The sequence below is a fragment of the Nicotiana tabacum genome, chromosome 3, assembly GCF_000715075.1.
Source record: "Nicotiana tabacum cultivar K326 chromosome 3, ASM71507v2, whole genome shotgun sequence".
NCBI lineage: Eukaryota > Viridiplantae > Streptophyta > Magnoliopsida > Solanales > Solanaceae > Nicotiana > Nicotiana tabacum.
The window spans coordinates 100,807,808-100,825,161 of NC_134082.1; the positions used below are offsets into that span (position 1 = coordinate 100,807,808).

At 41.4% G+C, this 17,354-nt stretch overlaps 1 protein-coding gene across 1 annotated transcript; it reads right to left on the minus strand.

The window, feature by feature from the left end:
* Positions 1 to 1,220: 1,220 nt before the first annotated feature.
* On the minus strand, positions 1,221 to 2,503 carry LOC142176764 (uncharacterized). The gene is made up of 2 exons (XM_075245059.1): positions 2,336 to 2,503; positions 1,221 to 1,886 (listed from the first exon to the last, which is right to left on the minus strand). Exons 1-2 carry the CDS (start codon positions 2,501 to 2,503, stop codon positions 1,221 to 1,223), a joined length of 834 nt encoding a protein of 277 aa, XP_075101160.1.
* Positions 2,504 to 17,354: the final 14,851 nt, after the last annotated feature.

Below are 17,354 nucleotides of genomic sequence, written 5' to 3' on the forward strand. Positions count from 1 at the left end.
TTCCCCGTCCTTCGATTTGGATAGCAATGGTGGATTTGACAAGTATGCTTTTAAATTTTTGAGTGCTTGTTGGTATTCTTTAGACCATTCAAATTGTCTTTGTTTTTTTCAAGGTTGAAAAGAACTTAAAGCATTTTTCTGATGATTTGGAAATAAATCTTCCCAACGCTGCTATTCTACCTGTCAACATCTGCACTTCTTTTTTGCTTGTGAGTATATCTGGTATTTCTTCAATAACCTTAATCTGTGCAAGATTTACTTCAATGCCACAGTTAGAAACAAGGAATCCCAAAAAACTTACCTGATGACACGCCAAATGCACATTTCTTAGGATTTAACTTCAAGTTGAATTTGTGGAAAATCTGAAACATATCTGACAGGTGTTGAATATGATCCCCTGCTTGTTGTGATTTGACTAGCATATCATCTATATAGACCTCCATGATTTTCTAAATGTTCTTGAAACATCTTGGTCACTAGCCTCTAATACGTGGCACCAACATTCTTTAGACTGAATGACATAACTTTATAACAGTAAGTCCCTCTGTCTGTAATAAATGAAGTTTTTCCTCACCTAGAGGATCAATCTTTATCTGGTTATATCCTGAATAGGCATCTAAAAAACTTAATAGCTCATATCCTTCAGTAGCATCAATTAGTTGATCTATGAGCGGTAATGAAAAAGAATATTTAGGGCAAGCTTTATTTAAATCAATATAGTCTACACAAACTCACCACTTACCATTCTTTTTGGGCACTACTACCATATTAGATAACCAATCAGGATATTTTACCTCGCAAATAGACCCAATTTTTAAGTGCTTTTGTACTTCATCCTGAATTACCTGATTCTTGAAGGACCCTTGCTTCCGTTTATTTTGTTTCACATATGGATATGTTGGATATTCATTCAGCTTATGGGTCATTACCTCCGGAGGTATACCTATCATATCTGAATGCAACCAAGCAAAACAATCTGCATTAGCTTTTAAAAATCCAATTAACTTACTTTTCATCTTCGGGTTGAGATTGGCTCTAATGTAGACTTTTCTGTCCGGCCAATGTATAAACAATACCACAACTTCCAGTTCCTCGATTATTGTTTTTATGTTTTTATTTTCTTTTGGTTCTTGAATAGTATCGGGCCTTGAGTCTATATCTGTTTGTCTGTTTACAGTTGAAGCTTGCGTTGCTAAGTCCTTAACTGAATTCTATAATTGCTATTTTTCGTCGCTTTTCGCGCTTAAGTCTGCTACTGAGTTAATGCTTCGAGAAGCCTGTTGGTCACCACGGATTTGTCGTATTCCCCATTGTGAAGGAAACTTGATAACTTGATGTAGGGTAGATAAAACAACATCCATTTCGTGAATCCATGGTCTGTCGAGAATTATATTGTAAGTCATATCCATTTCTATCACTTGAAATTTGGTGTCTTTGACTACTCCTTCTACGAATGTGGTGATTATTATCTCCCATTTTGTTACGAAGCTCGAGTTGTCAAAACCAGACAAGGTTCGTGCCTTGGGTATCAACTTATCATTGGCTTGCATCTCGTTTACCACTCTCAACAGAATGATATTCACAAAACTACTTGGATCAATCAAAACTCGCTTTACATTAGTGTCATGTAAAAGTAAAGATATTACCAGTGCATTATTGTGTGGGGTCATCACTCCATCTACATCTGTATCATCAAATATTATACTGTCTTCTTCCAAAACTTGATGAACTCGCTTTCCGTGGGTGACTGTGATTTTTGACACCTTCTTTGCTACCGTGCATGTTACGCCATTGATCTTCTCCCCTCCACTTATGACATTAACCGTTCTTTTTAGTGATGCAGGTTTCAGCGGTTCTTGCCTATTCTTCATATACGCCTGCTTTCCCTTTTCATTAAAAAATTCTGTTAAGTACCCTTGCTTTAACAGATGTTCTACTTCACCTTGTAGTAATCTCCAATCCGTTGTTTTGTGACCGTGATCATTGTGAAATTCACACAAAAAATCGGGATTTCTCCTGTTTGGATTTGATCTCATTTATTTTGGCAACCATACCTTATCTCCATGCTTTTTAAAACAGCCACCAACTCGGATGTGCTAACATTACAACTGTAGCATCCAATTTTTTCTTTTGAGCCTCTGTAATCGTCTTGCGTATCTCATATGTTTCGCTCCTTTCCGAATCTTGACGATGAACCTGATTCTCTATCCCTTGATCTAGGATCACACCTTGGGTTTTCCTATTTTGAACGTGAATCCCTTCCTGCCGGTCCCATATAAGGTTCGTACCTATTTTTACCGGACCTTTTTTCAGTTTCAGCCCGTCTTGAACTTACTCTTTCATCTTTCCGAGATTGAATGATAGTATATTCTTCTATCCGCAGTTTTGTGCTGTATCTATTGTAAACATCAATCCAAGTTGTTGTAGGAAATTCTCTTAAGCTTTCTTTGAGTTTCCTCGTAGCTTCAGAGCTTTTTTCATTCAGATCACTGGCAAAAGCCATAGCCGCCCAATTATCAGGTACACGTGGCAACATCATCCTTTCATGCTGGAATCTGTCTATGAATTCCTTGAGCAACTTCGTATCTCCTTGTTTTATTTTGAAAATGTCTTCCATTCTTTTTTCAACTTTTTGAGCTCCCGAGTGTGCTTTTATAAATGAATCTGCAAGCTCATCAAAAGAATCAATAGAATTTTCAGGTAATAGAGAATACCATGTTAGCGCTCCCTTCGTGAGTGTTTAACCAAAAATAAGGATTTTAGTCAAAGCTTATTTTTAGAAGAACTCGGGTTACTGATAATTAAATAAAATAGGAATAATTGATGTAGATAATAGCTGAATAGAAAGCAAAGTAAATCAGTATATTCCAATAGTATTTCATGTCCTTACAAATGTTCATTCCTCACCTTTTATAGTTATTTCTAAGTAATACATTTCTTTCCTTCCATAATGGAGTCATTTTGGATAATTAATGACATTTAATGTAACGTTATAATTGGCAATCGTAACTGTTTCAATACAAATTCTATAACATTTTCCGTAATTATTGCTCATTAACTACCAATAATACATATCTATACTCTTTTGCTATTTAGGTTCATTCTTCCGATGCCTCTTCAAATTATCAAGAGGTTCGAGCACCTATTCCTTTTGGTTTTCTTAGATCTTTGCCCGTGCCTGTTAGAGCTCATGCCTCTTCAACTATTCTTCGCCAACTGTCATTCCTTTACTGATCCACGTGTCATGACATCTCAGCACATAATTAATTCGATATATTAACTTGATTTTTCCCAATACAGATAGTCCCCTCACTTGCTATTTATTCATCAATAGAATATTTGGTAAGTGGATCTCATTAAAGCGGGAAGTTTTTCCGCCATTATACCTTTTTTTGAACTGACTCTTCATATGTTACTTCCATTTAATGCTCGTGGTGCGTGGCATCTTCCGATTGGTTCTGCAACTCTTCAGCGTCTTTTAGGGCTTTTTGCGGCTTCATCAATTACGAAGTGATAGTTTCCATCATGACGTTTCCATCATTACACCTTTTTCTTTGGCGGTTGCTTCTCAGTATAAATATAGCTTTTGTCTTTGTCTTTCTCATAAAAAGTTATCTATCTTAGAATATTCACTCTTGTTTTCTTCTTCCTCATACTGCCATGTCTTCTTCAAACCCTAATCCTCGAAGAGTCCCCATTGTTGATGAACTTCCTATTGCTCCTGTTAGAAGCAGAAGAGGAGGAAGATTGCATAGTTTAGGATCTTCATTTATACGGGGTGTTTCTTTACCTCCAGTGAGTTTTACTCCTCCTTCTAGAACTAGGGGTTCTCTTTCCCATAGACCTTCATCTAGAAGTAAAGACTCTAATGAACCCATTCATGAGCCTTTAGTAGATGAAATTGTCCCTACTGAACTATCTTTTTACACTGATAGAGAGTCGATTAGAAACCAAGTTTCTTCTATGTCTTCTTTAGATCGTGCTGATGTTTACCCTTTTCAAATCACCGAAGGCTTGATCTCTATTGTTCGTAGGAATGCCATTGGAGATCTGATTTCCCTATTATAATTCCTAATGCAAACTAAAGAATTACATCTTACTTGACCGGGTTTTCTTTTGTGTATACATACCCCCTTACGCTGAATTTAAAACCCCTCATTGATCCTGTTATCATTGAGTTTTGTCATTTTTTCAACATTTGTCTAGGATAGATTAGCCTCATTGTGTGGAGGGCTGTTGCTTGTTTAAGGCACTTAACAAGGTTGGCTAATTTGCCTTTTACTTTTTTCCATTTGATCCATCTCTACTCCCCCAAGCTTTTCCGACATGGGATCTTCACTTTAGTGGCGAGAAGTAAGAGAGTGCTAGTTAGTCCTGAGGATGATAAGGATCGTGGCTGGTATACCACATTTGTTGATGCCTCTACTATTGGTTTAGTAGGTGAAGAAAATGTACCATTCCCTGAAAAGTGGAATTTTGCACGTAAGTTTACTTTTGCAATTTTCCCTTTTTTTTATTTTAAAGGGTTTATTTTTCCTGCAGTTGTTTAACTTTCCCTTTTTTCAGCAATCATGGGAACTGTTGATGAGATTCCTAATTTCCATGGTTGGGTAGAGAAGTTATTGACTATTGCTCCGATGGAAGGTAGATCTTGGAAAAATCTTTCACATAGGTTTGGTTGGAAGGTTAAAACTCATGGTAAATGCTTTAACCCCCTCCTTCTCATTTTTTCATTCATCTTTCCCTTAGAATTTATTTGACCCTTCTTTTTATCAGGGTTTCCTATACGTGGTATAAGTGTTGAAGCAGTTGCGGCTTCTAGAGTTTCTTTGGAAAGAGCTCAAGAGATAATCTTGAGTTCTTCATCGAAAAGGAAGGCTGATGCAACCCATGATTCTGAGGAGGAGGAGGAATAGGATGGAAGTTCCTTGGTTAAAAGGCCGCGGGCCAGAAGACACGTCTTTTCAGATGATGAAGCAACTCCTGCCCATTTTGTTCCCATAACCGAGCCTGTTGAAGCCACTTTGGTGAGCTCTAATGATGATACTCCTGCGACAGCTCATGACACTGATGATTAGCTTTTTTCTCGTGGGTTTGATAGTGAGAATTTGGATTTAGTTTCTGATGAAGGCCTATTCCTGTGGTGCGTTCTTTGCCAGTTGTTTCTGCTACTGTTCCTACTTCACCCCAAGCTGTTATGAATTTCTCTTCAGTTCCCACTACTACCATCCTTTGTACTGAGGTTGGTTCTTTGAGTGGAAGTAGAGCGATGAAGCAGATTACCATTGAGGTCCCTGCCGATGGTAATCTTTTGAAAAAGCCAGGTCGGGCTGACATATGGTTGAAACCTTTGATCGGTCCAGTCGAAAAGTCCAAGCTTGAGAGTGACAACTCTTTGACTTGGATGAATGATATAGTGCAATCGTCACTGAAGGTATTTGCTCCGGTTTACACTTTATTCCATTCTCTTCTCTTTATATTAAGGTTCTTACCCCTTTCTTCTATTTTAGATCAATCTTATTGGCATAGAGATGATGAAGAGGGTTTCTCATACGGAGCAGTTAATGCTTGATTATCAAATTGAGGCAGACAATTGGAAAGAGCAATACAAAAGTCTACAACTTGAGATGGAAGTTCTAGAAGAAAGCAAGTGTAACTTAGAGCAGCAACTAACAGTCATGGTATCAGAGCTAGCAGTTGAGAAGGCTTCTTCCAATCAGGCTGGCAAGGATAAAAATCTCCTTGAGACATCTTTTTTCCGAACAACTCTCCAAGGCCAGTGAAGAGATTAGAGGCTTTGCTGAGCGAAAAAGAAGTTTATGCAGGTGAACATGTTCAGACCCAAACCCAGACCCAAGAGGATCTTCGTGTATCTTCTGATAAGGTTAGATTTTTGAAAAGTTCACTTGCCCCTTTGCAATCCTCTTATGATGCTTCTTTGGCCGAGAAGGAAGAACTCAAAAATGAGATTGATTAATGGGAGAAGGATTATGAAGCTCTCGAGGACAAAACTGCTATTGAAGTGAGCTGGGCTATCTTAAATACTCGCCATGATACTCTAGTGGAGGCTAGCCAAAAAGTTTTTAATTTGGATGCTGAGTTAGCTAAGATAAAGGAAACCTTTGAGAAAACTCAGCATGACCAAATATTTTCTTCTCCTATGGCTAATACTCCTAAGTATATTGAAGCTAATGTAGGCGAGGTAGATGTCCCAGCTCTTTCAAATCAAATCGAGCCTGCTGATGATGCTGCTTTAGACTCTTCTTCTTCTCTCCAGTGAAAGTTTATGAAGTTCCCTTTCTTTTTTTTTTCTTGGTGGAATATGGTTTTACCCCTGGTCCCATTTGGGGGTTCAGTTTTTGGAAATGACAAGTCCCCAGACCTTTTCGGAGCATTTTGTAAAAATATGACAATCAGTTAATGACTTAGTCTTAATATTATAAAGTTTTTGTTTCAACTTAATTATCTTGAGCTTCCGTTTTACTCTTTTTGCCTTGTTTCATTAAATAAATTCAAGGTCTTGCTGTTTTACTTCATGGATTTCCGTCTTACCCTTTTTGCATTTTATTATAAAATGCTTTACTAACTTCATGTATCTTTGAATGAGACATAAAATTATAAAAGAGGGCCATTTTATATATGACACTTAATGAAGAAGACGTCTCAACTTCATAATAGTGTAAATATACAAAAAAAGAAATAGGAACACACATGCTTCTTGAAATAACTTTGATAAAGTTTTCATTTGAACTTTGTCAAGTTTAAATAACATATTACATGTATTTAAATATCTTCTATAACTTTTTCGTAACTATTTTATTTACAACAGATTTGCAAAAAGGAAATAAAATTCAAGGGGTTTTTAATAACCCATGGCTTAATACTGCCTTTAACCTAGACATCATAAGATTTTGAAATCTATATGAAGGTTTTTTGATTGGCTTGTGTTATTGGCTCGTGACTTTGCTCTGAACTTGATACATTTGATGAGTAGACTTTTGGGCTTGACTTGAACTTTAATTGTTTTCAGTCTTCTTTGCCTTCTTTATACATATATCATATGTATATTATATAGTCCTCCAAGTGTTTGAGCTTTGAAGTATGAAATCTCGAGCACTTGATTATTCCTTCCATGCGGTCCTTTTCCTGAAAAGGAAAAACATACGGGACTCAGAGGTACGATTTTAGATGAAGACAGCTTAACCCATTTAAATTTCTATCAGAATAGTTGTAATCCTAGACCGGGAATTATGTTCTTTCCAGGTGTCTTTTTAGGTCGTAATTCATCATTTAGTGTGGGCTAGCTTTTTGTCTATCATCTAAAATCGTTAGTAAAATTTTAATAATTCAAAAATAAAAGTTATTAATGAGGGTACCTGCCCGTGGGTATTTCCTTTCCTTAGAAATAGTATCTCTTCAAATGAACATCATTCCAATTTTAAGGTTGAATCTTTCCATCCATTGTTTCTAGTTCGTACGCTCCTTTTTCCTGCGATACCGTGAATCTTATAAGGTCCTTCCCAAGTTGGACTTAACTTTCCTGCATTAGCTTCCCTCGTTGATTGGAAAACTTTCTTGAGTACGAAGTCCCCAATCTTGAAGTATCTGAGATGAGCTTTTCGGTTATAGTATCGTTCCATAACTTGTTTTTGTGATGTTATCCTTATTAATGCAGCTTCCCTCATTTCTTAAAGTAAATCCAGGTTTACTCGCATCTCTTCTTCATTTAACTCCTCAGTTGCTTGTGTATATCTCGTGCTTGGTTCCCCTATCTCGACTGGAATTAAGGCTTCAGCTCCGTATACAAGTGAGAATGGAGTTTCCCCCGTAATTATTTTTGCGGTTGTTCGATAAGCCCATAAGACTCCAGGTAACACCTCTGGCCAATTGCCTTTAGATTCCTCCAACCTTTTCTTTAAATTGTTGATAATGACTTTATTCATTGATTCAGCTTGTCCATTACCCATCAGATGGTAAGACGTTGAAGTAATCCTTTTAATTTGCCAACTCTGAAAAAATTCTGTGATTTGTGTGCCTATAAATTATGGGACGTTATCACATACGATTTCCTTTGGTACACCGAATCAACATATGATATTTCGCCAAATGAAATCTCTGACCGCTTTTTCTCGCACATGTTTAAAAGCTCACGTTTCTACCCACTTAGTAAAGTAATTAGTGAGTACTAACAGAAATCTTACCTTGCCTTTGGCTTGGGGTAGTGGACCCACGATATCCATCCCCCATTTCATAAAAGGCCACGGTGCAATAACCGGATGTAATAATTCAACAGGTCGATGCATGTTGTTACCGTATCTTTGGCACTTGTCATATTTAGCCACAAAATTTTCCGCGTCTTCTTCCATTTTTGGCCAATAATAGCTGGCTCTAATAATGGATTTTACTAAAGATCTTCCTCCCGCGTGATTTCCACAATGACCCTCATGTATTTCTCTCATCACATACTCTGTCTGAGAAGGTCCGATGCATCTTGCTAGAGGACCACAAAATATTTTACGATAAAGATTGTCTTGCTTTAAACAGTATCGAGCAACTTTTTTGCGGAGTGCTTGAGCCTTTTTCTTATCTTCAGGCAAAATTCCGTACTGCAAAAAAGTGACAATCTCGTTCCTCCAATCCCAAGTTAAATTATTGAAATTTACCTCGTTTTTGTCTTGATTAAGTGCTGAATGAAATAAATAAATTACAAAAGCATTTTCGTCATTTGTTACTTCTGTAGCAGATGCAAGATTAGTTAGGGCATCCGCCTCGGCATTTTCCTCTCTTGGTATCTGCACGACTTTCTAGGTTTGGAATTGTCTAACCAGATCACGTGCCTTTTCCAGGTATTGCTGCATTCTTGCCTCTCTGGCTGTATAAGTCCCCAGTATTTGGTTAACTACGAGCTGTAAATCGCTTTTGATGACGACCTGTTCTATGCCAAGCTCTTGTGCCAGTTCTAAACCTGCAATCACAGCTTCATACTCTGCCTCATTGTTAGTAATAGGGTGACATTTTATGGCTTGTCGTATGGTTTCTCCCGTAGGTGGTACCAAAATAATACCTAGACCTGCCCCTTTCACATTCGATGAATCATTAGTAAATAAAGTCCAAGTTCCTGGATTAGACCTATTGAATATTTGTAGTTCTTTTTTCTGCTTCTAGTTGTATCCCTTGGCTAAAATCTGCCACAAAATCTGCTAACACATGCGACTTTATTGCAGTTCTAGGTTGATACATAATGTCATATTCACTTAGCTCTATAGCCCAATTGGCTAATCTACCTGATAAATCTTGTTTATGTAATATATTACGTAGGGGTAGGCAGTTACTACAGAGATGGGATGACATTGAAAATAAGGTCTTAATTTCCTAGATGCCATAATTAATGCAAGTGCAAGTTTTTCTAGATGAGGATACCGAGTCTCAACATCTAATAATGACTTGCTAACATAATAAATTGGAGACTGTTTACCTTGGTCTTCACGAACTAACACAACACTCACCGCTACTTCTGAAACAGCAAGGTAGATAAGTAGTTTCTCTCCATCTTTTGGGTTTGCATGCAACACCAAATTTGACAAGTATACTTTCAAAATTTTAAGCGCTTGTTGACATTCTTCAGACCATTCGAATTGATCCTTCTTTTTTAGAGCTGAAAAGAAACTGAAGCATTTTTCTGATGATTTGGAAATAAATCTTTCCAAAGCTGCTATTCTTCCCGTTAGTCTCTGTACTTCTTTTTTACTTATCAGTGTATCAGGAATTTCCTCAATAACTTTAATCTACGCGGGATTTACTTCAATGCCACGGTTAGAAATAAGAAATCCCAAGAACTTACCTGACAAAACTCCAAATGCACATTTCTCATGGTTTAACTTCATGTTAAATTTACGGAGAATCTGAAATGTATCAGACAAGTGTTGGATATGATCCCCTACTTGTTGTGACTTGACCAGCATATCATCTATATAGACTTCTATGATTTTCCCTAAATGTTCTTGAAACATTTTGGTTACCAACCTTTGATATGTGGCTCTAGCGTTCTTGATACCAAATGACATTACTTTGTAACAGTAAGTCCCCCTGTCTGTTATAAATGAAGTTTTTTCTCATCTATGAGATCCATTATTATTTGATTATACCCTGAATATGCATCTAAAAAACATAACAATTCATGTCCTGCAGTGGCATTAATTAGTTGATCTATGTTTACCATGAAAATGGTAATAACAATTAAATTTGTAAATGAGACTCTAACAATACGGGATCTATTTTTATGCTAGTTGTTAGAGCAGTGAATGTTAGATATATGAAGTTTAATGATAAAATACAAGCTAAAATAGGGCAGTAATCAAACCGAGGGGCTTGCTACCCGGGCCTTGGACTAATTGATGAAAGGCCTCGAGGTCGATGCCTAGGCTCGAGCTCAAGCTGTCAGGGGTAGTCGGGAAGGGAATAACAATTAGGATATAATTAAAGAAATCTCTTTATGGCCAATATCAAGCAACTACTGAAGAACAAATACGAAAGCAATAAATGGGAAGAGTATCCTCGAGCGAGTAAGTTGGAGAGAAAAGAGAGAGATATTATTGATCTTGTGTAGAATAGTTGGAGTTGCATCAGCCCTCTACAAAGTGGTGAGGATTCCCTTTATATAGGAGGGAAATACCGTTATAGTACAACGTACATGAATTGTAAAAGCATGGAGAATGGACGGCTAGACACGACGCCTCGATACAGGCTCTGGGTAGGCCGACTCTGTCAGACTTAGCAGTGTGCCTTGGGAATTCCCTATTTTGCTCTAGACTTGATCTTCGTCTTCTTTGAGTTGGGCCTCGATGAGCCCCGAGGGAGGCAACTCGGTCGCAACTCCGCGTCCTCGGGTTCTTGAGACATTCTTCTGAAGTGAATTGATAGCAAGAAATTAGGCCCTCTGATTTTTCCGCATCCAGATAGTCTCCGCATTTCTTAGAACAAAGTGATGGGAAACGACTCTGATACCCGACTCCTCGGGCTTCTCGTGACGACATCACGCAACCTATGATGCGAGTTTTTGCAATAACTGGGACATCCCACGGACTTGTATTTTTGACATCATTCAATGCACCATCGATTCCCGTTCTCCAAGGTGAAAGTACCGCCATTGATTCGGTTCTTCAAGAACGCGGTAATTGCATTTGCCGATTAGTCTTCTAAAGGCCTCGATGACCGTGTCATTATGTCCTATAAATAGGGGCGTTATGACGTTATTTTTCTATCCAAGTGTCTTCATCTTCTCATTCATCCCTTTCTCCTTGCCATCTTCCTCTATTATTGATCACCATGTTTGGAGTTCATGGTCTTAGGGTTGTTTGGCAGCGTTTCGATAGGCCGCATTGTGGCCTTTTTCCTAAGCTCCCCTTTGTTGAGCATGATTATGACGTTCTATCATTATTGTTGTTGTTACGTCTGCTGTCACTATCCCTCTTGGCTCGAGATGATGATATACAGGGGTTGACTTTCCTCGCTTGTAAAAAGTTCTTCGGACTATATACCACTACTCAAAAGGGGGCTCGAATTATACACCGCTGCTCACCTTCATACCCCAGCTCGATGTGGCGCTTTACCCCGGGCTGGTAGCTTACATGGCTCAATGTTCTAAGAAGTGGATTCAAATTAACCGTGCAAGCGAGGCCGATGCTCGCCAGGTCTGCTATCTCTCTGAGGTTCTCTTGGCCAGAGAGGGTCCTCGACCTTTGGTGGGCTATGGTCTTTTTTCATCCCTTCCTACTTCTCAACCTATCCTTTGGGGATATCAGTGCTGATGACGGGGATAGGGCTTCTGAGGATGCATGCCCGGATACGTTTGTTACAGGAGGTGGACCTTCGAGAGTAGACTAGGCTCTAGGCTTCTACCATGTGTGTGCATTGCTTTGCTTTTTTATTTCCATGTAAGGACCCCTTGCGGGCTTTTGTATTTGTATATCCTCAGGGGGTGTTGTAAGCCAATATTTATGAAATAAAAGGACATCTTCTTTACTTCTGCCTTTGATATATGCCACATCCTTGTGTATTCTTGTACGTTTGCGAGGATTTTGACTATATGCCTTTGTTGACGATCGTCGATATTTTTTCCAGCTTTTAGCTGATGAAAATGGCTCCTTTCTAAGCCTATCGTGGTCCTTCGGACCTAGCCTGAAGGGATCCGATAGACTCGGATCGCCGGGACCCTCGAACCGCACGAAGATGGCATATCGAACCTTGGAATCTTCGAGGGCGCTCTCTGAGTGAAGGTCATCTTCAGGCACCTGGAGATTTACTTTGAACTTGATGTGGATAGTCTTTTAAGGCAATGCAAATGGGTTCCTGTGGAGAGGTTGCTCATGGCCGGGTGGTGTCCTGAGATCGAACCCTCATGAACAGAGCTTGAAGTGCTTACTTTTATTCTTGAGAGGAGCCTTCGAGGCCGGATATCTTCTCGGGGCCTAACTTCCTTTCTATAGAGGTCCTTAGGGTCGGGTACCACTTCGGGATCCGTACTAGAGCCGTAGGCCTCCCGGGGCCTATCCTGGGTAGGCGAATCATTGTTGTTCCCCACATATATATGGGGTGGCTCCCGCTTCTTGGAAGATCCCATTAGTTTAGATAGCTATCCTTCCGCCTTCGCATCGTGTCCTTCGTTACCTTAAGCGCAAAAGTGTTCGTGTAGGTTCCTACTTCAGTTTTCTAGTTCTACCATAGTCATGACTGTCACTTCGGGGCCTGCCCGGCAGGGAGGGGAGAGTCCCACTCCCAATTCTTAGGATCCATGGGAGTTTACTCTGAAGACCATGTCTTCGATAAGAGAGGAGCATCTGGAGATAGTGAAGAGAGACTACGGATGAGGCGAGGGGGTAGCGTTGCAGGCGCTTTCCCCGGATGAGGATATCATGGACCCTACCAATGGATTCCTGTACGTGTACTTGTATCCTTTCGCACTAGGCCCCCTTAATAGGGTCGTGCTCAATTTCTGTTTAAAGTGTCAGGTTACTTTGGCGCAGATACATCCGTCGTTTTGGCGAGTAGTGCTGATGATGAGATTCTTTGCGGAGAAGGATGGGCTTGAATTCACACTTAGTCACCTTTTCAGGCTGTACCAACCCTTTCATCATCGAGGCCTGCTAACTTTGCGATGTCGTTTGTCTATGCCCTTTGTTGTTGATGATAAGTAAGATGGGGGTCCAGAGTGGGTCAGTCAATTTGTCCGAGTCCGGACGACTGACATTATCCCCGTGGAACTCATGCCATTTCCTGAGGAATAGAATTACGCGCGTGAGTGGAGTGTCTCGTGCTTTCTTAGATTTTCTTATAGCGAAAGCCGGTTTAGTAATTAGGTTTCCTTTTTTTCTGCAGCAACTTTGTGGGTGCCAGGCGAAGTTCCTGATTTGCCTGGCTGGGTCCGGAGGTTGCCGACCCATTCAACTTGCGACGAGCGTAGGTGGTGAGCTGTGTCCCGAGGCAGATGAGAAGTGAGATACCAAGGTATGTGCGTACGCTACTTTTACTTTGGCCTTCATATATTTGAGATGACATTTTCCTATTTTCATGTACTTACCTTACCGTCATAGGTATCGGAAGGTCCCTAGGGGCGAGGCTGTGCTCCTCCGGAGAGGGGGTAGTTGTCGGCTTCCGAGCCAAGGGACGATGGTGATAAACGGGATATACACTCGCAGTGCGATAAAGCTTTTAGCGGGGCTAAACGGGTCCGCGTCTTCGAGGAGGAAACATCCTTCGAGCCTGCTGTTCCTGAAGTCTTCAGTTCTGGAGCGGTGGTTCCTCCGAGTGATCATGCTTTGACTGAGGTCGGTTCTTCCAGGTCGAGGGGGCTAGACCAACAGGAGTGTGCTCGGCCTTCGAGGAAGTCTGCCGGCTTCACTTCGCGTGAGTTTTGGCATATGCCTTACGCATCTCGTGTCTTCCCTTCCTTATCGAGTTTTTCTTCTGCAGGCCTTTTGTAGGCTCAAGTCTGAGCTACTCCATTATAGGGCTAGGCTTCGGAAAGCTGTGGATGAGGGTAGGTCCCTTAGGCTCCTCTGCGAGGAGAAGAAAGTTGAGTTGATGCACTGGTGATATGAGGCGTACCGAAGCTCGAATTATGAGAGCTATTTGATGTAGCAGGTAGTCTCTCGCAATACACGTTTTGCTTTTTAACCTTTATGGTTAATATTTTGCCTACCTCAATTGCAGAAAAAGATGGATGCTCTGGAGCACCTTAGGGCTGAATCCGATCGAGTTAGGAATGACTGTGGCGAACTAAGACCTTAGGTGCAGGCTCAAGCTTCAGATGAGAAGGGTGCCTTGGCTAAAGTTCCCGCCTTCGAGGCCCAACTCTGCTTGGATCGTGACAACGCTTCAGTTCAAGCGGATGTGATCGCGAAGCTCAAGTCCAAACTTTCGAAGGTCAAGGCTGAAATCGGCTGAAGCAACATTGAGTCTGATTAAGGCTGATCAGGAGATGGTGATTCGTTTGAAGGATGCCACTGATGCCCAAGCCGAGTTGAAGAGGGTCCTAGATCGTGAAAAGAGGATCGAGGAATATGTTCATTGCAGATCTCGAAGAGAGGTACTTAAAGAGGTCGGTGCCAGGGGTTTTGATCTCCCAAAGAGCTGGCTCGAGTAAGGGCAGACGAGCGTGATGCTCGGTTACTTCTGGCCGACGCTGCGGAGAGAGAAGATGAGGCTAGTAGGCCGTAGCCCTTTGGAGCGGAGCACAGACTTTGCTATTTTGTATGTGACATTCGCAGAGCGCGTTTGTAAATGGAGAATGCACCTTTTTGTGTATGTGAATAAAAGATAACCTGAATCTTTATCTCTTATGTATCCCTTTCTACTTTTCTTTTGACTAGGTGGACTGGTTACGGAGTTGGCGAGAATCCTTAGCCTCGCAATATGGCTCCGGGGCTTATCAGGCATGCCCGGGGGCTCTTACGCGTTCGGCAGACGTGGCCTTTTTAGTGTAAGTTGGTGTGGGGGGTTTCATGTTTTTGCTTGACTGTCTTGGGTTTAGTCTCCGAGTTAGATCACGACTCGAGCTCAATCGACCCTCAAGTTTTGAGTTTTCATGGGATGGCGACAACGGCTCTTACGCCTTGGGTCGAAGCGACATTTTATGTATGTGGCCTTGAGGCTCGCGAAGCTGGAGACGATGGCTCTTACGCTATGCCCTTAGGCATTATGTATAGTTAACTATTTTGGATCCGGTCTCTGAATCGGGTTACGACTCGAGCTCACTTTGATCCTCAAGTTTTCAAATTTTTGTGGCCTGGCGATAATGGCTCTTACGCCTTGGGTCGAAGCGACCTTTTATGTATGTGGCCCTGAGGCTCGTGAAGTTGGCAACAATGGCTCTTAGGCTTTTGCCCGTGGGCATATGTATAGTTAGTTATTTTGGATCCGGTCTCCGAATTGAGTTATGACTCGAGCTCATTTTGATCCTCAAGTTTTCAAAATTTAAGCTGGCGACAGTGGCTCTTACGCTTTTGGTCGTTGCGACCTTTTAGTGTGTGGACCTGTAGGCATATGTAGGCTTTGTTTTCCTCTCGTTAAGGACTTTTTTGAAATGATTTTGCCTGACCCATCGTTGGTTCGGAAAGAACCTCAATTTCAAGTTGTTAGCGGCGATGTTCGAGCACCTCGGAAGGTTTAGCTAGTGGGCTGAGTAGCTCAAAGCCTTTGCGATTTGGAGCTGACATGGTCGAAGCTCGTTTTCCTGTTCGAAGTAATGGCCTGTTATTTTGTTAGCGACAATCGGGCGTCCTCGAGTCGCGTTAATTTGGCTAGTGCAGCCTATTGACCGTAGTCATTTGCATTTGGCCAGAGCCATTTATGATCCCGACTGTGGTAGTTCAAGCGTCTACATCGAGGGTATGCCCTTTCGAGAGTCTCACAAATGCGACATATAGCCTAAACTTCAGGATTGAGTTTTATGCCTGTAGTAAGGCCTTACAAAATTTTCATGCCCGTTGAGGTCTTATAGTTTTTTTATGCCTGTTGAGGACTTACAGTTTTTTCATGCATGTTGAGGTCTTACAGTTTTTTCATGCCTGTTAAGGTCTTACAGTTTTTTTCGTACGTTAAATAGACCTTGCTAGACCGAGTTTGCCCGCTCAGGGTCTTACAGCCTCGGGTTTTTCAGTGTGGTGATTGGCGATAGTCTCCGAGTCATCGAGTTCGCTTAGGCTTGAAGGCCGTTACTCGTGTGCTCGGAATTGCCTCTTTGAGGTCTTATGAGTATGGAGTTCCGACCCTGAGGTCATGTAGGTATCAAATTGTTGACGCTAAGTCTCCGAGTATTTCGGGATGCACTCGATGGAGGAATCCTTGCTGTGAATATGCTGAATTTTCTTCAAAGTGCGAGATGCTTTAGGTAAAAGACATTCTTTGATTGCTTGGCATAAGTACATGTTGTTTTGTTGCCGTGAGCTCAGCCTGCGCCGACACGTCTCTTTTGACCGTTTGGCCCGGTACATTGTTTCCTATCGGGACTTAGTCTGTCGTTCCCTGGCTCTTTCGAGCGAACAACATCTCAAAAGGGGGGTGCCCTCCAGTGTTTAGGGTTGATTGCAAAAGTAGCCCTGCAAGCTTGTCGGATCCTCCTTTAGGCAGCGTGTCGCCCCACTAAGAACCTTACTGGCGAAACCCTCTTTGGGACAAAAGCTCGGCTGAGGGGAAATAGTGCGACGGGTGCCATTAAGGTCTTGGGATCTTCGGGTTGGGTTAACATTTCCGAACGCCCTGGACAGGTGCCTGCATATGGGTTAGTGTGAAATAACGAATGAGGGAGGTAGTCTTACCTTATCACGGGGTGCGCAGGTGATGTTCCGAGGCCCGGCGTGTCCCTGCTATTTTGGAGCGAGGACCCTGTACAACCCTCCGCTGTGTTTAATCGGGCTTGGCCGAAGACATGGTTTGATTACCCTTAGACTCTTTCGAGAGTGGAGATATTGGTGCTGGCGTTACGTTACGTGACGCAAACACTTCACTTGCCGCGTGTTGCCCCTTGTTGACGGTTTTAATTTTGTCCCTTGCTAGGGATTTTATTATTTGGCGAAGAGGGGACGACACTACATTTATGCGGTGTGTCCGCGACCGTCTGAATAAGGTGTTTATACATCGCGCCTCTTTGATGATATGTAACTTGGCGTTCTGGTCTGCGCCAACCATGCTGACTAAGAGGACGATATCTCCTCTTGTCGTTTCGACCACCGTGTTGAATCCGCCGAAGATTTGAGAGGCTGGCATGATTTGATCCGGCAGTTCGAGATGCTCCATGATCCTCGACCCGATAATATTGGTCGAGCCACTTGACTTCATGAGCACATGTTTTATTTGAA